General features: G+C 54.7%; 1 protein-coding gene across 1 annotated transcript; it reads right to left on the reverse strand.

Annotated features, from left to right (window-relative positions):
• Positions 1-3614: 3614 nt before the first annotated feature.
• On the reverse strand, positions 3615-8313 carry LOC309452819 (tRNA-dihydrouridine(47) synthase [NAD(P)(+)]-like; the record flags this gene model as incomplete). Its single annotated transcript, XM_082077493.1, is given in 12 exon segments — positions 3615-3687; positions 4336-4464; positions 4550-4738; positions 5375-5450; positions 5694-5790; positions 6163-6273; positions 6349-6414; positions 6584-6700; positions 6799-6951; positions 7046-7087; positions 7687-8061; positions 8065-8313. Coding segments are annotated over 12 exon segments (1677 nt in total).
• Positions 8314-26380: the final 18067 nt, after the last annotated feature.

Here is a 26380-nt window from a genome sequence, read left to right on the forward strand (position 1 = left end):
GCCCGGACAGCAGGCTTAGGGTGGTCCCTGCCTGAGACGCTCATGGGGACGTGGTGACCCCCGTCTCTTCCACAGGTGAAATACCTGACGCGTGACTGGCGGCTCACGCTCTATGCCCTGCAGTTCTCGGAGCTGCTGGAAGTGAACGAGGAGGGCACCAAAGTGCGGCGGCGTGTCCCCATCCCCGAGTCCCTGCTCAGCATCCCCCGCAGCAAACTGCTGCTGGCCTGGGAGCTGCTGCCCCGTGAGCAGGATGCGCCGTTGCCGCTGCAGAAGAACTTCCTGGAGACCATCACGAGGATTTTCAGCCCCTTCGGTGCCATCGCCTCCATCCGCATCCTGCGCCCAGGCCGCAAGCTGCCCTCGGATGTGCGCAAATACGTGTCACGCTTCCCCGAGCTGCTGCTGCGCGCTGGTGGAGTACGAGAGCCTGGAGAGCGCCCGCAGAGCCCTGGAGGAGCTCGGCCACCCGGGTGGCCAGAGCATCAGGGTGGTCCAGCTCAGCGGGAAGGGCTCCAAGAAGAAACCGGAGGCGGTGGAGGAGCTGGTGGATCAGCTGGGTTTTAAAGCGCAGGCGACAGCCGCGATGTTCCCCTACGGCCTCGGGGGCTCCCTGCTCGGCAGCGCTCAGGAGCTGAACGGTGCCTCAGTGTTGCCGTCACTCCTCCTGAACAAGGAGCCCTCGGAACCCACCTGGCCCAGCAGCGACTTCAGTCCCAGCGACTGGAGCGACACCTTCACCGGATCGCTCCTCTCCGGTGACCTCTTCCCTCCCTTCGACGCCAACGTGGGCACCGGCAGCTGCTCCAGCCCCGAGAGCCCCTGCGGTGCCTGGGGCAGCGGGGCGCCCGCCTGGGCCCCCTCGGCCGGCAGCTCCTCTCGGGATCCCAAACCCCGCCCCGGGATCCCCCCAGCAACAACCAGTGTGTCCGAGCTCCTCGGGCTCTGCGAGGGGGTCCTGCACCTGCCCCGTGGCCACAATGGCACCGGTGGCTTCTCCAGCACATCGGGAGGGGAGAGCTCGTCCTGCAGCGCTGAGGCTTCTCTACATTTGGGTTTGGGGATTCTTTTTTTTTTCTCCTTTTCTCTGTGCCCCCCCCAGAGCTGTGGTGGGTGCTGCAGCTGCTCCAGGGACCCGAGTTTTTGGCCAGGATGAAGCTCGGGGTGCTGAGAGGCAGCGGGGGCTGCACCATCACCGGGATGGGGACTCAATGCACCTGCTGCCGGCCGGACCCGTGGAGCGGGGGTTGCCGGGTGCTCCATGGCCCCCAGGTTGTGGAGCTGGGGTGTGAAATGAGCAATGAAGGGAGATGAGATTTCCAGGCAATTTCTGGCCAGTGTAGTGATTGTTTGGTTGGTTGCAGGACCAGGGAGGGGAAAAACAGCTGACCAAGGTGCAGCCAGACAAGGGCAGGAGGGTCCCTGCCCTGCAGTGCCTCCCTCGCCATTCTGGGGGTGATTTGGGGTTATTTTGCTGCAGCAGGGAGGTGAAGCCGGGTCTGTGGTTTTCAGTGCCCCTTCACTCCACCCCAGACAGGCATAGAGCAGATCTGGAAAAACAGCATTTAATGGAAAGCGAAAAAGAAAAAAGGTCCCATGAAAGCCACTCCAGCCCCCCTCCCCCCTAATGCAGCATCCCGTCCTCCCAAACTCCTCCAGCCCCCTCCCTAATGCAGCATCCCATCCTCCCTAACCCCTCCACCCCCCTCCCTAATGCAGCATTGTGTCCTCCCAAACCCCTCCACCCCCACGCCCCCTAACCCCCTAACCTTGGTCTAATCCTCCCCTGCCACCCCCGCCCTGCACTTGCTGGGGGGCTCAGAATCGGGGTTTTGCCCCCATTTGTGGCTCCGTTTGCGGCCCCGCTGCTCTGCCGGGGCAGCCTGGGACTGCGGCAGCTCCATCGCTGTGCTACGCTTGCTGGGGGGCTCGGGGCTCTGCCCCAGCTCGTGGCTCCTTTTGCACCCCTGCTGCTCGTTGGACGTTAGCAGGTCCTTTGGCAGCACCAGTGAGCTGAAGTCCTGCTGGGGCACGGCGGCAATGGTGACAAGGGGCTCATCAGGCTTGGGGACACTGCGCTTTAGGGCATCTTGTTGAAGGATCTTCTTTGAGGACCGCAAGGTGGCTTGTGGGGTCTGCAGGGGCTTTGTTGTTGTGGGCAGCCGAGCAGCTGGGGGGGGACGTGGTGGCCCGAGGGTGTCCCTGCAGCAGTGGCCTTGCTGGAGATGCTCAATTGTGCGAATTGCATCTCAAGGTTCTGGATGGGAGTTGGCAGCACTGGAGTGGCTGCGGCCACCACTGTGCCCTGGTGGTTATACCATTGTACACGGAACACACGGGGGTCAAAGCAGCACCCACATGGTGCCCTCAGCAGCCCTGTGAGGGGGAGAGCGAGTTGTCATGGGCTGGGGGGACCCTCCATGGGCTGCTCCCCATCACCAATGTCCCCTGGGTCTGCTAGTGGCTGGGACATCCCCATGGGGTGAGCCTCTGTGCAGGGAATGGGGCTGCAAAGTGGGAGGAGACTCGGTTCTGGGAGGAGAAATGGGAGAGATGGCCCCGGGTACTGGGGAAATGCTCAGAAAATGGGATTTTCTGGGCACATACGACCCAGGGCAGGGCCGCTTGGCTGCGCTGACTGAACCCCTGTGCTGGGGACAGGGGTGGTGGGTGCTGGGAGTGGCCGGGGTCGGGGATGGCGAAGGGGCCGTAGGTGCCGGGGTGTCCGAGCAGACGGGGTGCCAGGGGTGCCGTACCTGCTGGTGGGGCCTGGGGGGGTGCCCAGGCTGCAGGGATGGGCTGCTGCTGCACGCTCGGTGCGCACAGCGGGGCTGAGCCTGCAACAGAGACAGGAGCCATGGCCGGCGCTCGCCTCTGCTCTTGTCCCCATGAGCGTCCCGGGCTGCCGGGGTCAGGGTGAGTTCTTACCTGGGGGAAAGAAGTTTTGGGGGAGCACGAATAGCTGTAGCAGCTGCAGGACCGGGCGGACCCAGGAGCCGTTCGCCTGGAACATCGTGGTTGCTCTGACGTTTGGTAACCAAGGACTCTTTGGGGTGTCCGAGGAAGGAATGTTGGGGCTCCCCGTGTTCCGCCCCAGCTCAAGAGCCTCCCCAGCTCCTCCTGGGCAGGGAAAGGGTTCAGGGGGTTGGGTGGGTGGTGGGTACAAATGCTTTTTGCTTTAAATATTATTTTTCCGGGGAAAAGGAACAAGTTGATGCAGCTGAGCTGTGTGTGGGGACCAAGCTGCACCTTGTGCCACACAGTGAACACATTTGTGACCATTGCCTGTGTTTCTGTGCGCTGGAGTGATGCAGAGACAGGAAAAAGGGACCTCAGGGTCACGAGGGGGTGTCATACAGTGCGTGTTGCCCAGACCTCACTCCAGCAGTTCCCTGATCAGGAAACTCGAGCAGCCCTGGATCCCCCTCGGAGGGGCTGAGCTTTCCCAGGCGGGTGACACTTGGGAGGAGACGGAACCCACCACTGTGTGCTCCCCAAAAAATGGGCTGGATGCTGCACATGTCTAAAGATATCAACCTTTATTTCATTTTGGAGCCAACCCGCCCCTCGATGCCTCCGCTCGACTTGCAGCCGCGGGAAAGGGCTCCTCAGCCCTATCTGTAGGAATTGGCCTTGTGTTTGGGCAGGAAGGTGAAGCTGGTAGGTACAGGGCCCAGAAGCATCTCGCTGGAAGAAAGAGAAGAATATAACAAAAAAATAAGGAGAGGTTTGTGTTCAGTGCACCATACACAGTTGTTTTATGGCCCTGTGGCTCTATAGCGATGGTGACTACACTCAGGTGTCTCAAATCAAGACTTTAATCTCCCTAAAAATGAAGGCTGCTGCACAAAAGCACCCACAGTGCTGAGCTTCAGCCCCAAACCACAGCCCCGGAGGGATGAGACCACCAGGTAAGGGCAACGTCCTTCTCGCCAGGGAGTCCCCAGGGTCGGTGCCGGGTTTGGTGACCTGAACGCGGCGTCACCGCTGGCCGGGACGTGCCAAAAACCAACACGAGCCTCCGAAAAGCTGCTCCCAACCTCTCACTGTGCGTGTGCGGAGCCAGAACCCTGCTCGTGCCAAACCGCATTAAGGTCAGGTCCCAAAATGATGGAAGTCAGCGCTAGCGCGATCACATTTGACCTCGCTTAAGACTTGAACTATTTCACACTTTGGAACGCACGCTGTATTTTCAGTGCACAGTACTTTTCTTTAGAGTTGAGGTGGTTTAACATATTTCCTGGATGCTGGTTCAACTAAAATTTTCCATAAGGTGACTTTGTGCTCTGCCTTGTCCCTTCCCACTGATTTTACTGAAATTCAATGCTTTCCTACCTTAATTTAATCCAATCATCCATGTTCTGGCTTGCCATCAGCGTCTCCAGATAGTCTCTCCCCATGTAGTAAGGCGGTCGCTCGTTAATTTTCTGAGGTAGGTGTTCTAATAAGCCGACTGGGATGTACCTGCAGTGAAACACAACAGCGGTGGGTGCGGTGCCTCGGACAATGCGGGTTCGCTGTGCTGAGCGTCCCCGGCCGGCAGAGTTACCTGCAGAGGAACGAGAGCCATTCCAGCAGGAGCTTCCTCGTCTTCTCCACCCCCTGCGTGTCCGAGCCCCAATGCTCGAGGCCGTAGCTGGTGAAGTCCTTGAGGATCCCAAATCTCTCACTGGAGGAGCTATCCCAGTGGCGCTGCTCCTTAATTTCAGTGAAAAGCCACGGTTTGATGAGCGCCCCTCTGCAGCAAAGAAGTGCATTGTTATTCCCCTCACTGATGCTTCTGAACATGCCAACTAATCTAAGAGGCTTTCCAGCACTCACCTGCCAGCCAGTGCCGCTTGAATTTTTATCTCAATTTCAACAGGAACCTGCTGGATGTTCCCACAGATGCAAAGTGATTTTACCAACTTTCAAAGAGTAGTTTCGCCAAGAAGAAACTTCTGGTGTTTCAGGTCTGTTCAGGTATTTGATTCCCGTTTTATTCTTGCACCGATGGAGCTCAGAAGCGAGTAGGGAACTGTGGGAAACTGCAGCGGGTCTGTGGAATCCTTGACAGAAAATATGGGAGTAGAGATCAGCCTTGAAGATATTAAGATTTACCCTTGAGAAGGATGGGAGTAAAGGAGTATCCGGAGAGAGAAGAGATATACCCGTGAGAGACAAGGGGATAGAAGAATAACATGGATGATAGCAAAATTAACCAATGAGATGTTAGTGCTGTAACTTGTAACCAATAGTGAAAAGACACATGAACTGGTAGAATTGTATAAAAATGCACTTGTAACAATAAATGGCACCTATTACTTTCATCTTGAAAGAACTTGGTCCATGTCGTTTGTCCGTCTCAACCGCGACAGGGAACACAAGTACTTGCCTTGCGATCATGATTCCCGAAACGCCCATCTGCAGGGCTCGATTAGAATCTTCATAACACAAAATATCACCGTTTCCTGTCCAGAAGGGAGAAGCCAGAGGTCAGAGCTATACAGAGGGCAAGTCAAGCTGAGCGAATCCAGGCATGGGAGAAAATTCACAAAGGACACGGGGTCCAAGAGCCAGATTGCCCAAAGAGGCCCCGCAGCTCATGTTCTGAGCCCCCCAGGGATGTTGCTGACACTCCACCTCCTTCAGGCTAATCCTCCTGAATTCAACACGCAGCACTTCCACTCCACGTGACAAAACGAAACACCTACCGAAGAGAGGCATGGGGCTGGCTATTCTGGCACACTCTGCTACGTAGTCCCAGTCCACGCCCCTCGTGTAGCGCTGCTCCCGGGACCGGCCGTGGAGCTGGCGAAGAAACCTGCAGTGAGACCCCAAAAAACGCCCGGAGGAGGCAGAGCAGACTGGGAATAATGGGCTTCAGCAAAGGAAATGACACGGGCAGCGGTCAAGGATCCCTCTGGAATGAGGTTTATTGGGCTGAAAGCTCCCTCCCAGAGCACCGCAGGGACCGTCTCCCTTTGTCATGCACGCAAAGCTCAGAAGCACCCACGAAAACACTCCCCGCACCTGAATTTTTCACTGTCATGAGCAGAAAACACTAAAAGCTCGTACGCAGCTTGGCAAAGGTGTTTAAAATAGCCGCTGGGCTGCGGGGAGTGGTAAAGTCACCCCCGTGTTGCGCAGAGTTCCCCGGACACCGGCCAATGATCCCTGTACCGTGACCATGGAGGCTCCCCACTCACGGATCTTGGGGATTATTTTGTGAGCCACGTTCATCTTCTCTTGCACCCCCGTCCATATCTTCATAGTCAGCGGGATGTCCGGCACCTGCAGAAATGGAGGGTGAGGCAGGAGTCAGCTCCATCAGCTCATCCCCCGCTGCTGGCAGATGCGCCGATTCACCGAGTTCATCCCTCGGACCATCTGTTCAAACTTGTTGGTCCAAGTCATCAGGGCGCAGCCTCCTCCCTGGGGGACAAAAAGCGGGAGAGTCAAGATTTTCTGCCTCCTCGCATAGTGAAGATGCTGCTTGGAGCTGCTCCACAGCAGCTCTCTGCTCAGGGGATGCAGCTGAGACTTGGAGTATCTCAAGACTTGGAGCAACAGGACTCACAAAACGTGCTAGAGAACATCTTACCTTCTTGTAGACAAGGTCAATGGGACACCCCACGTTGATGTCTACAAAGTCTACTTCAATTGTCTGGTTCAGGAGCTCTGCACATTTGGTCGTTGTGTCTGGAAACACCCCTTCCAGCTACCTAGGAGGGGACAGGTTGCTTGAGTTCAAGAAGCAGCTTTTCTCTTCAGAAGTGAGTTATCATTTTTTTAGGTTATCAAGGTGACAGCACTCACCTGCACCCCAAAAATATCCTCGGTGTGATGGCATTTGAGGAGAGCCCACTCGGAGGACTGGCCCTGGAACAGGTTGGTGCACACAGCCATCTCTCCGCAGGTGACATCCACCCCAAAGCGCTTGCAGATCCTTCGGAAAGGGAGGTTACCACACTGGGAGAGACAGCAGAGATGTGGTTCTTCAGATCTGCCCTGCTCCAAATGTGGAACAGCAACATTTGACAAAAGGAGAGAATGATCTACTCACCGTGGTGAGTGGAGCCAAGTAGAGCTTGCCTTGGATTTCCAGCTGGGAAACAAGAGGGATGGAGGAAGATATTCCAGTCAGCAAGTTTATCACTTGCCGTGAATATAACTCAGTGGGAAAACCAGAAGATCACCGGTTTTGTTCAGGAACCTCAGCTATTCCCTGAGAATGTATTGTTTGGATGAAAGAACCAGAAACTGAACCGCTCCAGTTGTTTTCACTGCTCGGCTTGGAGAAAACTCAAAGCAGTTACAGACGAAGGGATGCGAGACTGGCTAACCGGTGCAAGGACAGAGGTGACGAGGAGGAGAGGCGGGAGGTGACAAGGAGGAGAGGAGGGCATCGTGCAGTACAAACCAACCAGCCCCAGCCTCGACTCTTCCAGCAGCTCGTTTCCACCCTCACCAACAGCTCAGCTCCTCCACGTGCAAGGAGCCGCAGCTTCTCTTGCTTCTCCCCCTCCAAGGACACCACCACGACCCCAAGAGCTCACCTTCCCACATCCCGCTCCTCACAACAGTAACACGGTCCCCAGGCAGCTCTGTCCTCTGCCTCTCACCCAGCCCAGAGCTCCCTCCTGTCTTCCCAAGCACAATCTCAGCCACTTGACAAGAGACAGCAGCCCTCAACCAAACTCTCACCTCCTTCTTCTCGCATGCCCGCAGCTTTATAAGATCTTCATCTGTCACCGGTCTGGCTCTTTTGATGGAGGAAGGCTCCTCATCGCTCTGCGAGGCGTCTGGTTTGGGATCTTCTCCCTGCTCTGGTCGCACAGGACATTCGGGGCCGTCTCCCAGGCCCTCCTGGGCTGTTGTGCAGTTGGGCACCTCTTGCTCCTCTGTAGAGCACCCGGTGGCTTTGCCGCCCTTCCCACTGTCGCCGTGGGGCTTGGCCAGACCACAGAGATACTCATCGGCCTTCTTGAAGTTAAACTTCTTCTTGCGCAGCTGGTGCTGGAGGTCCTTGGAGAGGTTGTTCCTCACCAGCGTCTTCCCTTCCCACTGCTTGGCCAGGTCTCAGTTGACGATGTTCTGGTAGCCGGCTCCGAGGTGGGACTGGGCAAAGCGGCAGGTGGCACCGTAAACGCACTTGCTGAAGGTTTGGAAGAGCACGCAGCTGCGGCCCAGGTGGCCCAGCTTTGCGGCCATGTACTCGCCGACATCGTGGAGGAAGTGGCACTGTGCACCTAAGTAGCACTTCTCTGCACAGCCCTTAAAACGATAAAGAGCAGGGTGAGACCTCTGCCCTCTGCTTCCGCACCCAGGCATGCCAGGGTTGGAGATATACAAGAAATAGACAAAGGGGGTGAACTCCTGGAGAGGAGACCTCAAGAAACAGGCCTGACTTGTCTCTGTTTTTTTTTGCCCAGGGATTGTCTTCAGCCTCACTTGCCATGGGACAGGTGCCCTGGTCTCCCTGTGGACACGTCTGCTGAGTGTGTCCGTCTTTGCCGTGTACATAGCGCAGGTTTCTGCTGTGGACAGGGGGAAGGGGATGTCCAGGGTCAGTGCAAACAAAGGGGACAACAGGGCGTGTTCCCCAGCCCAGACATGAGGCAGAAATCGTTGGCCCTGAGGGTGGTGAGAGCCTGGCCCAGGTACCCAGAGAGGTGGTGGATGAACCATCCCTGGAGACACCCCAGGCCAAGCTGGACGGTGTCCTGAGCAACCCGATCAGGGTGAAGATGTTCCTGCTCATGGCACGAGGTTGCACTTGATGTGCTTTGAAGCTCCCTTCCAAGCCAAACTATTCTGTGATTCTATGTGAGAACAATCCTGGTTTCTCAGCCAAAGAGAGAGCGAGGTCCACACCACAAGGCTGCTGACAAGAGTCTTCATTTGCTCTTTATGGATTGTTTTCCTTCTCTTTCAGAAGGTGCTCCTGCAGCTCTTCCTCTGGGGAAGAGCTGCCATTAGTGTTGAGCAGTGTGGACAGAAATCAGGTTCCTCCAGCTTTTCAGCCTAAGAATGCAAATCCAGCTGTGAAGGGGTTCGCTCAGCACTTGGTTCCCTGACAGCCCCTGGACTCTCTTTTTCAGGCACAAGATGGCCCCAAAAAGAACTGGTTTGTGATGGACAGGCAGAGGATACAGTTCTTGAGGGACATGAGGTGCTTCCGAGTCATCCTCCTGTTGCTCCTGGTGGCTCTTGGCATTTATTGCACAACCTTGATGCCAGGGTGGACAACCCGGGCAAAGGGATGGATGGAGGTGGGTGGCTCCTGCAAGGGAGCGCTGCTGACAGCATCTGGAGAAATCACGGGCTCTTCTGCTTCCGTGCAGGGCGACCCAAAGAAAGAGCAGTTTGTGCCATGTCTCCTGGGGAAGCCTCCCCGGGGAGCCCCGGCAGCTCTGGTGGTGGAGACTCTAACGGGGAATTGTTCCCTTTCAGGAGCAGATCTGTGGGTCTGCGATCGAACGGAAGACTCGGAGGTAAGAGATGTTTCCTGAGCTGGAACTGGGTCTGTGCAGAAGCCTCAGCCAACACCTCGTGCTACCTGCACCCATTTTCCTAAGGCCAGGGCTCCCGTCCTTCCCTCTGGCCTTTGCATTGCTCAGCCTGGTGAGGAGGGAAGCGCTGGCAAAGCCCGGGCGAGCACCCGTGTCTGTGCTCCGTGCTGAGCTCCGACGCTCCCCAGAGGGGATGGACATCTCTCTGACGAGATCTGCTTTCCTGGTCCTTTAGCGATTACCAGGCTTTGCTGGCGGCACAAACTCAAAATATGCGGCGTCTGCTGCAGGAGGTGGCTCAGCTGAGGGTGCAGCTCATCAGCGCGAGGAAGGTGAGCGTGCATTTGGGGAAGGAGGTTTGGCTGGGCAGAAGCCCCGAGAAAGCCTCCTTGGGGTTGTTGGTGGGCTTGGACTGCTGACCGTGCTGTTCCTCAACCAGGCAGCGTCCGAGGCGGCTTCGCAAGTCTCCGTGGAGATGTCTGACTGGGCCCTGCAGAGCGCTGGTACGGACACAAGCAGCCCAGCCGTGCTCCCGGCGCTACTCTCCAGACTGGTGATGAGGACAGGACTGAAAAACGAGGAGCTGGCAGCGGCCTCATGGGTCGTGTCTGAGCACCGAGTCCTCCGCTCGCAGTCATCTGCCCCCCTTTCCTTCCAGGTGCCGCCATCGACACGCAGAGAACTTCCCAAACCTGCAGCTGCCAAGGGAACTGGATCTGCAGCGTTATACAGCTGTTTTGTGCTGCCAGCCCTCCTGAGGCTGTTCTGCAGGTAGGGCAGCAGAAATCCTCAGTGCTGGTTTCCTTCCTTCCTGGGAAGTTGGGGTCTGATCTCAGGGACATTTCCCAGCTGCAGCAGACCCCACAGACACCCCGGTGCCTGCGCTGCAAGCTCCAGGAGCAGTTGTGTTGGCCCCAGCGCTCTCTCATGCTTCATTTCTCTGCTGTTCTGGGTGCAGCTGGATGTTTCCCCAGGGAACTACTGGCCTTTCCAAGGGCGTCAGGGCCAGGCGGTCATCCGGTTGCCAGCACGAGTCCACCTGAGCGCCGTCACCGTGCAGCACATCTCCAAGGAAGCCTCTCCCTCTGGGTCCGTCATTAGCGCCCCCAGAGACGTCGCCGTCCTTGTAAGTGTCTGCTGGGTGCTTCTGCCCTGGGGCAACACCGTGACAGCGACTTTGTGCATCCTCGGAGGTTTGTGTCCCGCTCTCTCCTGAGCCCGGCCGTGCCCTGGCGTGATACTTCAAGGGCTTGAGAGGTTTCCTGCTTCTCAAGACTTAGTCTGGCCAGGGCACCTCAGGGTTCTTCACCAAAACTCCAGGCGGAGACTGAGCTCCAGTCCAACCAGTACCAGACGAGCGCTGGGGTCCCAGGAGAGGCTGGGAACGGGACGGGGCTCATCCAGCGCGTACATCCCCGCGGTGCTGGGATGAGTCTGAGCTGCTCTCCTTGTGCTTTGCCCCTGAGGGACTGGATGCGGACGGAGAAGAGGAAACTCTGCTTGGGACGTTCATGTACAATGTGTTGAAAGAGCCCATCCAGACGTTCCTGCTGCAGGTACGGTCCACATGCCGGGGAGAGATGCCAGGGAGCAAAGCAGGTTTGCCCGCATGTCCGCAGCAGGAAGAGCGTGAACGCTTTCTCGCTGGGCACTGGGGTCTGCAGCACTTTTGGGAGCTGGTTCCTGCGCAGGAGCCGGGCTGGCAGGGGCAGATCCATTGACTGCACTCTGGCTCTTGACGCCTCCGTTTCCTTTTGCCTCTTTTCCTCACAGGCACTTCTCAGAGCCTTTTCATACGTCAAATTTCTTGTCAAGAGCAACTGGGGAAACCCGAAGTATACCTGCATTTATCGAGTGCGGGTTCACGGGAAGATGGTGAAACCAGAAAGCCTCAGCTGAAACCAGAGCAGAAACAAAGGCAAAAAATAAAAAATGCTGTGTCGGTTCAGTTTGGTGTAGAAGATTTTCAAACCCGATTCCTCAGCCCATGAATGTTTCTGTTCTGGATCTGGCTCATCTGTGTCAGAGGTTCATTTGTGTCGGGTTAATGAGTGTCGACGTGGAATTTTGAAGCGTTTTGCCCCTTGCTATTCTGCCCTCCCCTCAGCACTGGCATTCCAGGGCTGGGGAGGGTTGGAACTCTGTGTTCCTGGCAGCTCCAACAGCGTGTAGGATGGGCAGGGGCTCGGGGCAGTTCGCTGACGGGCAAGAGCGTTTCCTGGGGGTTGCTGGAGGATTCCGAGGGGCTCCTGAGAGACGGGGCTGGTGAGTGGGCGTCCTGGGATGCTGTTGGGGTTCTCCTGCCATTGCATGCCACTTGTGCCATGCTCAGGTGCCACGCTATCCAGTGCATCCTCAGTAACTACCCCTCCTCTTTATGTACTTCCATGTATGCACCACTATAATCCCCTTCATCTATTGGCCAGGGTTTGCCCTTCGTAAATTATTTGTTAAATGGATTAATAAATGAGTTTATTAATAAATGAATTTAACTCAAGCTAGCAATCACATCCACGGTAGCCGCTCTCTCACTCCCCACCTCCAAATAGGGGAGAGAATCAAAAGGGAAGGGACGATCTTGTGGATTGAGATAAATACAGTTAAAGAAATAACCTCAAGACCACTGGAAAGTTACTTGAAGGAAAACATTAATTCTGTCATGGGATCCTATCTTATTGTTCCCAAACAGAACCCAAACAATGGCTTTGCTGGCTATGACAACCAAACCAAAACCAAACTAAACCAAAAGAGTTTCTAAGTGTCTGAAGAAAAGTAACTCGATTGCAGTTAAACCAGCACAATGGGCTAAAGACAGAGAGGGGGGAATTACAGAATCGGGGCAGGGAGCCGGCCAGGGAGCGATGGGGAGAGACCAAAAATAGCACTTATGGGAACTGCCACCGTTTCTTGAGCTCTCCCAGCAGCTGCAGCACCGGGAGCCTCGAGTGAAGTGCTGCCTGCCCTGGGCCCGATCCTGACCCTGGTGGAATAACGGAATCAGAGTATGTCCTGGCTGCCAGGGACAATGGTGGCTCATGTTCAACTTGCTGTCGACCAGAAGCCCCAGATCCCCTCACGAACCCGCGCTGGCTGGGACCAATGGCTGCGGTGCTGTTCAGATGTTTTTCATCTGAATGAGTTACCCAGAGTTACCCCCGTGCCTGTGTCTTTCTGGCAAGGGGTCTGTCCTGAGAAGGGGATCCAGTGCATCCTCTGCCACTCTCTGGAGAGACCAACCCTGTGTCCATGGCATCGGGAGACACAAAGGGTGACTTGTGCAAGACCATCCTTCATCTGAACCACTTAGGTATGTGCTTGTGGATGGGCTATCAAGCCTTAGAGTGTAAATGCCCATATAAATGTCCAACAGCAGCTCCATCACCCAGTTCCTCCTCCTGGCATTCACAGACACATGGGAGCTGCAGCTCTTGCACTTCTGGCTCTTCCTGGGCATCTACCTGGCTGCCCTCCTGGGCAACGGCCTCATCATCACCACCATAGTCTGGGACCAGCGCTTCCCCACCTCCATGTACTTCTTCCTGCTCAGCTTCTCCTTCCTCGACCTGGGCTGCATCTCCACCATTCTTCCCAAATCCATGGTCAATACCCTGTGGGGCACCAGGGCCATTTCCTACACAGGGTGTGCTTCTCAAGTCTTTCTGTTTTCTTTTTAGCTTCAGCAGAGTATTTTGTCCTCAGTGTCCTGTCCTATGACCGCCACGTTGCCATCTGCAAACCCCTGCACTCTGGGACCCTCCTGGGCAGCAGACCTTGTGTCCACACGGCGGCAGCTGCCTGGGCCACTGGGTTTCTCACTGCTCTGCTGCACACGGTCAGTACATTTTCACTGCCTTTTGCAAGGGGAATGCTCTGGGCCAGTTCTTCTGTGAAATCCCCCACATCCTCCAGCTCTCCTGCTCAGACACCCACCTCAGGGAAGTTTGGCTTCCTGGGATTAGCCACTTTTTGTTCTTTGGCTGTTTTGTGTTCACCGTGGTGTCCTATGTGCAGATCTTGAGGGCCGTGCTGAGCATCCCCTCTGAGCAGGGACGGCACAAAGCCTTTTCCACGTGCCTCCCTCACTTGGCCGCAGCCTCCCTGGTTTTGATCACTGCCATGTTTGCCAATCTGAAGCCCCTCTCGTTCTCCGTCCCATCCCTGGACCTGGGGATGACAGTTCTCTACTCATTGGTGCCTCCAACATTGAACCCCCTCATCTACCGCATGAGGAACCAGGAGCTCAAGGATGCAGTAACTTCTTGACTGAGTGGCTGTGTAAATGAGGAGCTGTGCTCTACGTGTGTTGAAACAAATTAAAAGGCCAGCTGTTCCTCGGTGTTCCGTGAAGGCCTGAGGGACAGACAATATCTCAAGGTCACTTCATGTTGTGAGCAACAGTCCATGGGAAACCATGTAAATGCAGCACTGCAATGTGCTTCCTCAAACCAATGTCCCCATGCCCGTTCCTCATGAAGTGGGACATTTCAGATGACTCTGGACTAACAAGGCACACCACAGGGCTGAGCTGCCACCCATCCTTTGGTAGTGGGAACCGGAGATCAGAGAGACACTGTCACTCCTGCCTCTGTTAGCAGAAGGGGAAGACTTTGCCCCTGAGTGTCCCTGGGTGCTTAAGGAGTTCACAAGGCCAGAGGTGGCTGCCTTGACATTTCTGTGTGTGACTCTAGGAACAAACCCCACTGGCCCGGTGACATTCATCTCAGCAGACAACAAACCCCTCTTCAAAAATGGCAGGAATGACAAGTGGGAGAATTACGGGGTGGTCAGCCTATCTCTGTCCCTGGGAAGGGGATGGCACTTGTCTACCTGTAGCCATTTCAGGCACTTGAAGGACAAGAACAGGATTGTTGAACCCAAATAAGCAGGGTCAAGAACAGTCTCCTGTGGTGTCATTACAGCCAGATTGGAGTTCTCTGGGCTGAAGAAGTGGACGCTGAGTGGGAAGCTGGCCCAACGGTCAAGTCCACATGTTGTCAGTGGTACAAAGTCCTCTCTGTAGCCAGTTATTAGTAGCATCCCTCAGTGACCAGCACTTGGGCCATCATCATTATTCTCCTTCTCAATGATGTGACACAGTGCACTTTCAGTTCCTTTTGGAAGATGAAATGTTGGGCAGAGGCCCTGAAAAACTTCACCTGGTTCAGCCGGCCTTGAACAGGAGAGTGAGACAAGGTGATATTCAGGGCTCTCTTCAAACCTGAGTTATTCTATGATTCAATGAATCTTCACCTTGGAGAGGTTTTTGAAAATGGAACATGTCAGGAAGAAGGAAAAAAACCCCAAAAAATAAACAGAGGAAGAGAACTAAAAGGTGTCAACATAAATACAGCAGTTCCTGTGAAGAATGTTTCTCCACTCCAATCATTTGCAGGAAATAGATTTCATCAAATTCGTAAAACAAACATACTTCTATCTGGTCAGGTCGTGGGCCATACGGAGGGTGGTGTACAAGGTCAGTTATGTCTCAGAAACTCTTAATCCAGTAAGATGCATGTGGCTGCGAAGGGGACTGTGTGGTCAGTTCTGTCTCTGGAGGTGACAGCCCAGCAGCAGGGACATGGCTGGGAAAGAACCTGCCAAAGTGCCCAGGGACATGGTCGTGTCTGTCAGAGAAGCTGAATGGCCAGCAGCACTCGTGGGATCTAGAAGATCATGCCGAGGTTACTTCTCTCTGGTCAAGTGGAAGACCAGAAAAAGCCTAACAGGTTGGGTTCCCTGTTTGAAGGGCAATTTCTGAGGTGGGTGAGCTTTCCTTGGTAGTCGCAAAAAGAAGGAGAGAGAAGGAAAAGCCACCAGATGCAGATTGGAAGGTGGAGACTGGGTATCAGGAGGAAAAAATGTCACCGGAAGGGCAGTGCTGTGGTGCAAGATGTCACCAGGAGGGAGTCTGGATCAGCCCATGGTTTGTGTTCCAAAGAACAGCCAGTGAAGGTGCAGACACAGCAGTGAAGGTGCAGAAATGCTGGGGTGAGAGCAGGTGGGGAAGCGAGATGGGTATCTGCAGCCTGCAGGGAAAGAGGGGCAGGGGTAGGACCATAAAGAACAGCCTGAGGTGGAGATGGCAAAGGGCGCTGGCAAGGCTGGAAGAGACCAACAGGACCCAGGTCTTTGTCCCTTGGCCAAGGCAGTTGTCTCTGCCACTGAGGTCTGGGAGAAGACATGTTGTCCTCATGGCACTGGGGCCTCGGTGCCTCCTTGCAGCCCTACGGGGAAGCTCGAAGTTGTTGTACCGGTGTTGTCCTTCCCTCGGCCTTGCACACCCACATCCCATGGTCCCAGGAAGAGCCCTGAGCTGCGTGTGAGGAACAGGATCCCCCTTCCCATTGCCTGCAGGTCAGGGCTTCTCCATTCTGCTTCAGAAAGCAAACCAAGGGGTTTCTGAGCATCAGAGCCACCTGCACAGGGCCTTGGCCCACCTCTCATAACAGCCTCCAATTATCTGCTCTAACGAGCCCCTGGGGAGGCTTTGTCAGTAACAGTCCTCAGTGGGGCCCATTAATGCTTCAAGGAACTCTGAGGTTTTGGTTTTGACTTTGGGTCCTTGAGGCCTTTTTTCAGTCTCTTCTCAGTACCTGTGATTCATGGACGCAGCCTCAACCACACAAATGGGCTTCTTAAAATGGCAAAAAGCCTGACAAGCCCTGTCTCTTTCATCATTTTGTTCAAGTCCTGAAGACCTGTACAGCAAATTAGAGAGGTTTCAGGAGGTAAGGTAAAGAGGACATTTTAAAGGTGCACTTTTCAGGCTTCTCCTCTCAAGTTTATACCTGATTGTTAGAGCTTCTTTGCAGGAATTCCCACCTACTTTCCTTGAAGAACTCAACGTAAACAGGCACAGAGGGTTTTTGGTTTTAATTGGGTGAAATGAATAAATAAATGATTTTAAAAAATATAGTAGAAATTAATACAGACTAAAATCCACTTCTCATCTGTGTGGTTAGTTTAAGCAACTTCCAGTGAGGTCCATCAGCACCACTGAAGAGTTGCCTACAGGGGTATGAGAGCAACAGCTGAAAGACAATTCAGCTTTACCTGCCTGAAGCTCAAATCAGGGTGAGAGGGCTCTGAGTGATCAGAGAGTAAGAGGAGGAGGAACCTCTGGATAACTACAAAAAGTGCAGATGTCCAGACAGGCTTCAGAAGACATGACTTCAGACATGGCTGGTTGAATAATGATACGCAGAAATATTGGGAAGGTCATGGAGATTAAATACGCAGTTGGCTGACAGAGCTCTGGCAATGCAAGCCCAGGAAAAGGTCAAGATTTCACCTCCCACAGTTAATCCACATTATCAAAATTCGTATTTTTGCTGGATACATTTTTGCTCTCTGCATCTATTCAACCCCTCCAGGGATGGTGACTCCACCACCGCCCCGGGCAGCCTGTTCCAATGCCAGACAGCCCTTTGGGGAAGAAATTGTTCCCAAGACCCTCCCCCGGAGGCTCTGAGCCCCCTCATGTCTGACTGGAAGGGCTGCAGCATCCAAGCTCTCCCTTCCATCCCGTGCAACAGCTCCACCTCGCCTGCCCTGCCCACCCCCCTTGCCCAGCCCGGACCCTCCTGCCCAGCACCGCAGGAGACAGCACTCCCAGCACCCACCACCCCTGTTCCCCAGCACATACGGCACTGGGCAAAACCGGGGGCCATCAGTGATGGGTGCCAGCTCGGGGGTGCCCCTGGACGCCTCCCCCGGCCCAGCATGGCTCACCCTCCCCCACATAGGGCTGCAGAGAGCACTGTGCGGCTGCTGGTTTGACCCCCGGGTGTTCCACATCCAGTGGACCATCCCCTACGACCACCAGGGCACAGCAGTGGCCCCAGCCCCCCCGGTGCTGCCGACCTCCATCCCCAGCTACCAGCACGTCCAGGGGCAATGGGCACCGATCAGCGTTCCCAGCACGGCCACCACCGTGGGGGCATCTGAAGGCAGGAACATCCCCAGGAGCAGCCCCTCTGCTGCCCTCCTCAATGAAGCCCCTGACAACCCCACCGATGGCTTTGACATATCTGAGGAGATGCTCCTGCTAGAGGCCCATTGGCTGTTTGGTGTCACTCCAGCTACAGTGCGGGTCACCGAGGATGGTCCCAGAAGCAGCCCCACGCCTGGGAACACGGGTGGCAGCAGCGCAGAGGGGAATGCGGTGGCCACCATCCTGGCGACAGCCCTGGGCAGCGACGCTCCATCCGGCCCCTCTGCTGCCGAACCAGCCTCTGCAGACCTGGCAGCTGAACTGGCCATCCCGGAGGATGAGCTGCTCCAAGAGGCCCTGCAGCTACTCGGCTGCTCCCGGGGGCGGTGGAGTCCAGCCAGGATGGTCCAGGCAGCAGCCCCGTGCCTGGAGACCTGGGTGACAGCGGCACAGAGGGGAATGCGGTGGCCCCATCACCTCTGGAGCTGCCAATGGCCGTCGATGGGCATTGGGCAGCGCTGAACATCCCGGGCACTTCAGCCACCGTGGGGGCATCTCCAGGCAGCAACAGCCCCCCTGTTAGATGTGATCTAGGTAGTGACTCTATAAGCAAATCCTATAGGAATAGGACTGAAATAGATTTTTCTGGTTCTTTGGGCATTTCCTTAACATTATGCAATTCTTCTAATAAACTTCCCAGATTTCCATTTAAAATTATTAGAGATTAAATAGCTTCTATTTTGTACTGAAAGGATATTTACAGAATAGACAACTCGGTGCAAGTGACGTGTATCAAACTTGCCTTCCAGCTGGAAAATGCCAAACTGTCCTCTGACCGAAATGACAAAGCGGCCAGTGCAGCGCGAGAGGAGCTGGAAGAGGCTCTTATGAGAAAGAAGTTCTCAGCTACCAGCTCTGTGGCCTTCAGAAACAGGTAAAGGCACTACATTTGCTCTCATAACTAATCCAGAGCACTGTGGTGTTTGGACGGATTGACATTTCCGTCCCTTTGCGTTCCCTGAATTTTGCGGACAGAAATCTTGACGTCCATTTGGGAGGGAGATGGATTTTTGAACGTTTTTATTGTACCCACATAGATGCCAACTGTGTTTTTCACAGGCCAGCGCCACGGAAGATTGCATTCGCGAGCTGGAGGAAACGATGGCTGGCGAGCGGGAGAAGATCACAAAGATGCTGGATGCAAAGGAGAGGGAGATGACAGACATGAGGAACCAGATGCAGCAGCAACCGACTGAGTACCTGCTCCAACTGCTCGACGTTACATTAGCACTCGGCGCTTACGGAAAACTCCTGAAAGGAGAAGAGGGGGACAGTAGAAGCTGCTTCTCAGCCTTCCAATGGGCACCTCGCCCTGCGTGGGGGACTCAGAGCCTGGCAGATCTGCCAGAGCTCGATGCTCCTCTCTGGGAGCTCACAGCACTGCAAACACACTCCTTCTTCTTCCTTGTTTCAGTGAAGAAGTTGACTTTCCTGACAACCTCGTGGAGTAGCGTTGGCGGAAAAAGTACAAGAGTGATGAGTCTTGAAGTCGATCGTGCAGTGTCCAAAAGGCTGGAGCGCCTTCTGGCCTGTTCCTGAGCCCCTGGTGTGGGCAGAGTTGCGCGCTCTGCCGGGGAGGAGCCCCTGCCCTGCAGCCAGTGCCTGGGGAGGCCCCGCAGCCGCAGCTGCGGGAGGTGCCGGGTGGCGCCAGCCCCATTGTTGTGCGGCCCCGCACGGCCCCGTGTCACAAAGGGCGTCCCAGGGCCGGGTGCTCATAAGGGGCGTCCCCGGCAGCTCCTGCTGTGCTCTCGCACTGAGCTGGCGGCTGTGCTGCGAGCGTGAGCGCGGGCTGAGCTCGACGGCGGAGCCACTCAGCTCCTCGCTGTCTGCGATTCATTCTATACTCTTCTTTTTTTCTGGAAATTACGTCCTTTTTTTTCTCCCTCCCCTTCCTGACAATTCCAGTGTGTGGAAAAGGTAATGTTTCAATTCCTTTGAGACAGGGGATGGCGTAGATAGAGAGAGGGTAGAAGTGTGGGTTGGCCTGTACCTTCCTTGCTGTCCACTGGGCTCTCCCGTTGGGGTTTGGGTAGATGCAGGCTGTCAGCGTCATTCCTGTTTCCTAGTTATCTTTTCTCTAGCACATCCAAAGAGGGCCAAGTCTAGGCACACCACTCGAGGGCTTTCCTTATCCAAACAAGGAGATCTCCTTTAAAATCTGATTTCCTTGCAGGCACCAGTGTCAGAATGGCTCTGCCACAAAGGGACCTGTATCCTCCGCAGAAGATTTGCACGGTCTGGCAGCAAACACGCAGTGTGGGAGGAGGCCTCTACAACCTGGACAACACCTGCTTCCTCAATTCCGTCCTGCAGTGTTTGACATACACCCCTCCGCTGGCCAACTACTTGCTGTCTCACCAGCACAGCCAGTCCTGTGAGTCCTTGCTACGCGTTCTTTTACACCTCTTGGGCAGCTCTAAATGATGAAGAAACCACAGCGACTCTGGGAAAACAGCTCTGAGGATGAGATGTAGAGGATGGAGAAGGGAGAGCGAACGTTGTACCTGTAACCTGTGGGGTGGTTTGGTGTTTTTCTTCCTTGAAGATTTTCCACAGCCGTGTATATTTTAATTGGGCTGCTTCCTTCTTTCCCTCCCTTCTTAGGTGAGGAGAAAGGCTTCTGCATGATGTGTACGATGGAAGTGCACATGGAGCAGGTCCTGTCTTGCTCGGGCAGTGCCGTCGCACCTGTGGCTGTTGTCAACGAGCTGCCACGTGAGTCATTTCAGATGGTTTCATTTGGAGGTATTTTTCATTGCCGAAGAACCCCGTGTGTAACTGTTTTTTCCGGGTCCAGGTTAAGGAGGAGAGCTTTTAGAAGGGTCAGTTTTCTTTCCTTTTTTGGGGAGATTAACGTGAAAACCTTCTTCTTTCTCAGGAATAGGAGATTTCCAGTTTGGTGCCCAGGAAGACGCGCATGAATTCTTCGGCTGTGCCGTGGCTGCCATGCAGACAGCTTGTTTGAGCAGCAGCAGCGAGTAAGCATGAGCACATGACCATGGAAATGTTCTCTGGCCCTTTTGACTCCTTCCTGTAAATCGTCAGTGAAACCCGCTCTCTGGGGCTCTGCTAATAAGGAAAACTCTTGCAAGAGCGAGCTCTCTGCCTTCCACCTTCTGAGCCACGATCACCATTTCTTTCCAGCCAGGACACATCTCAAGGCAGCACAGTCATTGATCAGGTCTTTGGAGGACTTCTAAGATCCAGAGGTAATTTTAAAAAATATCCCTGTCCTTAGAACGGTCTGTGGCTCTTTCTCCCTTTGTGGAAAACTGCTTTTTGCAGGCAGCAGCATGTCCAGGCTGCACTGGTCCATTACATGGGCAGAGTTAGTGTCCGTCCCAACCTGAGAACCTTTTCTCTTTGCCTTCCAGTAACATGCTGGAGCTGCAAAGCTGTTTCAGACACCTATGAGGCATTTCGTGATATTCCTTTGGATATCAAGGTAAGATGTTTGGAAATGGTGGTGCAAAATATTTCGAGGTCCCTGCAGGGGCCTCGTTTATCTCCAGTAAACTCCGTTGACTTCAAACTGCGGGTTGTTACCATGCAAGATGGTGGTGGATGGGAAGGGAACTGGACTTGTGTGCTCCCTCCGTAGAAGCCCTGTAAATGGTCTCCCTGCGCTGGGTGCCAGCTGGGCAAAGAGCAAGGATGCTGTCGACAGCCATGATGACGCTGTCCTACCGCCCTGCTTTGGACTCCTCAGTACGCACATGATGCTGGACGGGTGGCTTTCGTGGTTTTTGCTGGTTTTGACCAGGCAGAGCACAGGACACTCTGGTGCTGCCCAGGAGTAGCTGTTTATTGGGTTAGCGCTGGCACCACATGGGGAGCTATTTCTTGGGATTTTGAGTTTCCAGGAGCTCAGTGCTCTTCTTTCTTTCTCATCCAGGCAGCCACATCTGTCACCGGAGCTCTGGAGGACTTCGTCAGACCCGAGCACCTGGATGGCAAAAACAGCTATAAATGTAGCAAGTAAGATCTTTCCTAATGACATCTTCATAGCAGATACTGGGTTATGGTTTTGCATGTCTGGAAGCAGTAGTTAAGTTTGGACGTCACTGAGAAACCCAATCATGACACAGCTTGGGGTTTTTTCTGTTTGTTTGGTTTTCTTCCCCGTACAAGCAAACCTCCTGAATCATCCACAACTTGGAATAAAATGCATTTGTTTCTAAGATGGGTACATTTTTTTCCCCTTCTACCTGAACTGGGCAAAACAAGCCTTAACTCAGCCCTAGATGGACGGGGGGTGGAGTGTGGGCAAGACAGGTTGCAACCGTTGGGCCTGTGTTTTCAAGGTGTGAACAGCGGGTCAGTGCGTCCAAGAGACTTACAGTCCATCAGGCCTCCAACGTCCTGACCGTGTGCTTGAAGAGATTTGATCCTTTCTCTGGCAGAAAGATTACCAAGGTATGTAAACAAGTGCACAGCCACGTTGTCTGCTTGGAAGGAGTCCTTTCCCAAAGGAGAACGCTTGTTCTGGAAGTTGTTTGTGTCTGCACACGATGGCTATGGAGTGCAGCCGTCTGAGAAAAAGAATTGCAACAGCTCTGCCTTGCTCTTGCCCTTGTGGCCAGAGGAAAGTTCCAGGGTGAAGATGAGCACCTGGGTGCTCATGAAGAGTTGGTTTGGCTGAGAACAGTTTTCTGCCACTTTGGTGATGACATGGCGACACCTGTTTCTGATGAACTGAGAAGATCCTTTGACAGGATTTTCTCAGGCTGCTTCCCAAAGACTCTCAGGATAACTTGGGAATCCTCTTGGTGTCTCCTTAGGTCGTGCCGTACCCAGAATATTTGGACCTTGGCAAATACACATCTGAAGCAGCTGGAGGACCACTCCTCTATTCCTTGTATGCCGTCCTGGTCCATGAAGGTCACAGCTGTCAGCAAGGACACTATTACTGCTTTGTAAAGGTAAAAGTGTGATTTGCATTGGTCTATTGTGTCCTTCAGTGATGTACTGCCTGTGTTTTTGTTTTGAAAAGCCTGCCGTTCATCTGAAGATAGAATTGCTTTGCTTTGCAGGCCAGCGATGGACGGTGGTACAAGATGGATGATGCGTCTGTGGTTCTGTGTGACATCCAGACGGTTCTCGGCGAGTGTGCATATTTACTCTTCTATGTCAGGTAAGAACAAGTGTGAAAGGGTGTTCAGAATACGCTCCCTCTCCTGTTTCTGATCTTGTCATTGCTGTTCTTCTCCGGTGGGCTTTGCTTTCTGTCCTAAGAGAGAAAGACCGTCCAGCTGAGTTCTGTCTGCTCTGCAGATGGCCCCGTCCTTTCTTCTTCTTCCTTGTTTGGCACTAATCTGTTGTGCTTGCCTAAATTGCTATCTGTCTGCTCTCTGGGCCTGGCTGGCTGTGAAAAGAGGTGAAACGGGGGTCCGAGCAGGTAGAAAGATGAAGTCCTGCTCTGGAAGGGGCAGATACGACTGACAGAGCACGATCTAATTTCCAGCTTCCAGTCCTGGTTCAGTCTTCTGCGTGTCATATCAAGTGCTGTCAGAAGATGCCAGGATGAGAGTGAAGCCACGTGGAGGCTGCGAGAACAACCCTAGACTAAGATCCCTGTTGTTTCTCCAGGCACCACGATTTGACCCCCGGAGCGGGCGCTGAACGCCAAGAGACACAGAGTGCTGGGTTGGCAAAGTTGGTTCAAGAGCCGAAGAGTCCATTTTCTGGAGGCTTCGTGGCACCGAGAAAGCCGGAAGGTGAAGCAAGTACACAGAGGATCCACCAGAACGGGAGCCCACGGGACTCCGCAGCGCCTCCCCCTCAGCGCTGCGGCAGGAAGAGAAGGCACTCTGCCACTGAGGAGGGGGAGAAGCTGGGCGGGAGCCACCCAGACTGTCCGCCTCCCAAGCGCAGGCGCACCGGCCCTGTGGAAACACAGAAGCGCGCTCCCCGTCAGCTGCGGCGTGGGAGAGGGATCCTGCGCCGCTCCTCCCACAGGGACAGAAACAGCTCCGGTTATGGCAGAAGCTCCATTTGGGAACAGCTGTACAGCTCGAGCGGCCACTGAGCAGACTGGCACCCCGGGTCAGGAGGGGAGCAGCTGCGCTGCGGCAGGAAGAGAAGGCACTCTGCCACTGAGGAGGGGGAGAAGCTGGACGGGAGCCACCCAGGCTGTCCCCCTCCCAAGCGCAGGTGCACCGGCCCTGTGGAAACACAGAAGCGCGCTCCTCGTCAGCTTTGGCTTGAAAAACAAGGCGCGCTCTCCCCAGTGCCTGTTCACCCAGAGGCTGCAAACAAAAAACTGCCGTGCAGAAAGAGAAAACAGACCTGTGCAGAGGAGGGTGAAAGTGCGCCCGAAAGAAAGCGGCAAGGATAGAAGTGAGCCTTCTGGCGATCCAGCCTTGAAAGCGAAATGCCAGAACGGGAAGAAGATCAAGAAATCCAAAGCGAGCTCGGGAGAGGAGGACTGCAAAGGAGGCTGCGTTTGCAGCCTCACCTGGCAATGTTGCCAACCTCTCTGCCAGGTGTTCCAGGTGCACGGCTTATGGACAGAAGCGTTCAGTACTTGTGACTGAAATTGCCATCGACACTGGCCACTGACCATCAGAGGCCACAGACAAACATTCTCAAGAGGATGCTGACGGCTGAACTTGACATGTGTGTTTGCAACAATAAAACTGCCGTCATAGCCAAACCCAGTCCTAAGTGTCACCACCGGATTTCCCTTGAGAGTTTGACGACTCAGGAAAGAATGGAGGAGCTTGATTTGGGTTTTGTTTGGTTGTTTATTTCTTTACATTTTTTAAATTTCAGCCTTCATCGATGCAAGCAGCCTTGTGAGCCAGAAGGGCAGAAGCTTTCTACAGCTGCTGAGCATAATAAATTAGCATGTAGAGTTCTTAGTGAAAATATGCCAAAGCACAGAGCATCTCCAGAGCTGCTCGATTAGAGACTCAGGTGCTTGCGTTCTCCTGGCAAACATGGACAGTAGTGCTGGGGAAAAAAAGACAACAGTGATGAGTCTTGAGGATGATATTGGAGTGTCCTACAGGTTCAAGCAGCTTCTGGCCCTCTCCTGACTACTGCAGTTTGTTGTTCTTTTTGGTGCTTTCCCCCTTTTCTTAAACACATCATCACAGAGGTGCCACCGCTGATTGGCAGCCTTGGGCAGGTCTGTCTTGGAGCCGGCTGGACTTGGCTCTATGGGACACAGTGGAAGCTTCTCGCAGCTTCTCACAGAAGCCACCCCTGTCGCCCTTTTGTGCCTTTTTCCACCGAGGAGGGAGGTTGGTGGGGGGGCCGCTGCTCGGGGCCTGGCTGTGCATCGGTCGGTTGGTGGGGAGCAATTGTTTTCAGCTGCATCCCTTGTCTTTCTTGGGTTTTATTTCTCTCTCTATTTGCCTTTTCATTACAATTTGTAATTATTATCATTATTTCACTTTGATTATTAAATGCTTTTGATCTCAACCCACAAGTTTTCTCAGTTTTATTCCGATTCTCCCCCCACATTTCCTGAGCCCATGGACCACCCCTGTGAAATGTCCATGAAATGTCACAACACCCCGCTGAGCTCACGGAGCCCGTGGCTTTGGGCTCCGTCTGTTCGTGGCCACTCCGGACAGCACTGGTGTCTGTCCCGTGGGGTCACGGGCACCAAACCCAGCTCGGGTGGGAACCACCCGTGTTCAGGGCCCAAAGCACCAGCTGTAGCATCTGCCCGTCCTTTTGAGTGCCCAGAGCCTCCTTCTTAGTGCTCAAACTTTCATTTTTAGGGTCCTGCCATGTCTTCCATTACCCATGGCCTTTGCTTAGAGGCCCCACCTTCATTTTTAAGTGCAGCTCGTTGCCTGGCAACAACCACCCAGAAGTCGGTGTGGGAGTCAGGACAGCCAATGGCCTTTGAGGGGGTGGGGAGAAGGTCTGTGATTGATATGTAACCAACCAATAAACTTTGAGGCTGCAGGGGAGGTGGCAAGGGTTGAAAGGCTGGGCACTGTGAAGGGCGGGCCATGCTGGCTCCACCAATCATACCTGGAAGCAGAGTGGCACATGGATGATTGACAGGTTTTCTGACCAATCTTTTGATGGGAGGAGCAAGGGTTCAGTCCCAGGCAGCCGATCAGAGGAAAGGGCCTCTGTGCCTCCCTCCCTCCCCTCCCCCTCGGCCACCCCCATGTTCTAGAGCCCCCGTCTCCAGGGCAGCCGCCCGCTCACACAGTCAGTATCCCGGGCCGTGCCACCAGACGGCAGCCACGTGCCACCCGGCTTCTGTACGAATGAGTTCCAGGAAAAGACTGCTCATTGACAGGAATTCAACCTGTTAGAGCAGAAACCTCAGCAGAGCACTGCCAGCAGCTGCCCTGGCGCTCCAGCACGCTCTAACTGCAAATACTTCATTGCCAGCTGCAGCAACACAGAACTCTGGGGAAAAGCAACTCACGGTGCCCCCGCGGCGGTGGCCGTGCCAGAGCTGTAGGGCTGTGCCCGTTGCCCCTGGACGTGCCGGTAGCCGGGGATGGAGGTCGGCAGCACCGGAGGGCTGGGGCACTGCTGTGCCCTGATGGCCACAGGGACTCGTGCACTGTATGTGGAACACCCCGGGATCGAAGCAGCAGCCGCACGGTGCTCTCTGCACTCCCCCTGTGTGGGGGAGAGGGAGCCGTGCTGGGCCGGGGGGACCCTCCATGGGCACCCCCCAAGCACCCCCCATCACCAACAGCCCCCGGCTCTGCCCAGGCACATGGGCATCCCCATGGGGTGAGCTGCTGAGCAAGGAACGGGCCTGCAAGGGGGAGGAGACTCACTTCTGGGAGAGGAAACAGGAGAGATGGCCCCAGGGATGGGGGATGTTCTCTGGAAATGGAATTCTCTGGGCATGAATCAGCCAGGCCAGGGCAGGGGTGGTGGGTGCTGGGAGTGCCCGGGGTCGGGG

The sequence above is a fragment of the Streptopelia decaocto genome, assembly GCF_964273445.1.
Source record: "Streptopelia decaocto genome assembly, contig: HAP1_SCAFFOLD_95, whole genome shotgun sequence".
In the NCBI taxonomy this organism is placed as follows: Eukaryota; Metazoa; Chordata; class Aves; order Columbiformes; family Columbidae; genus Streptopelia; species Streptopelia decaocto.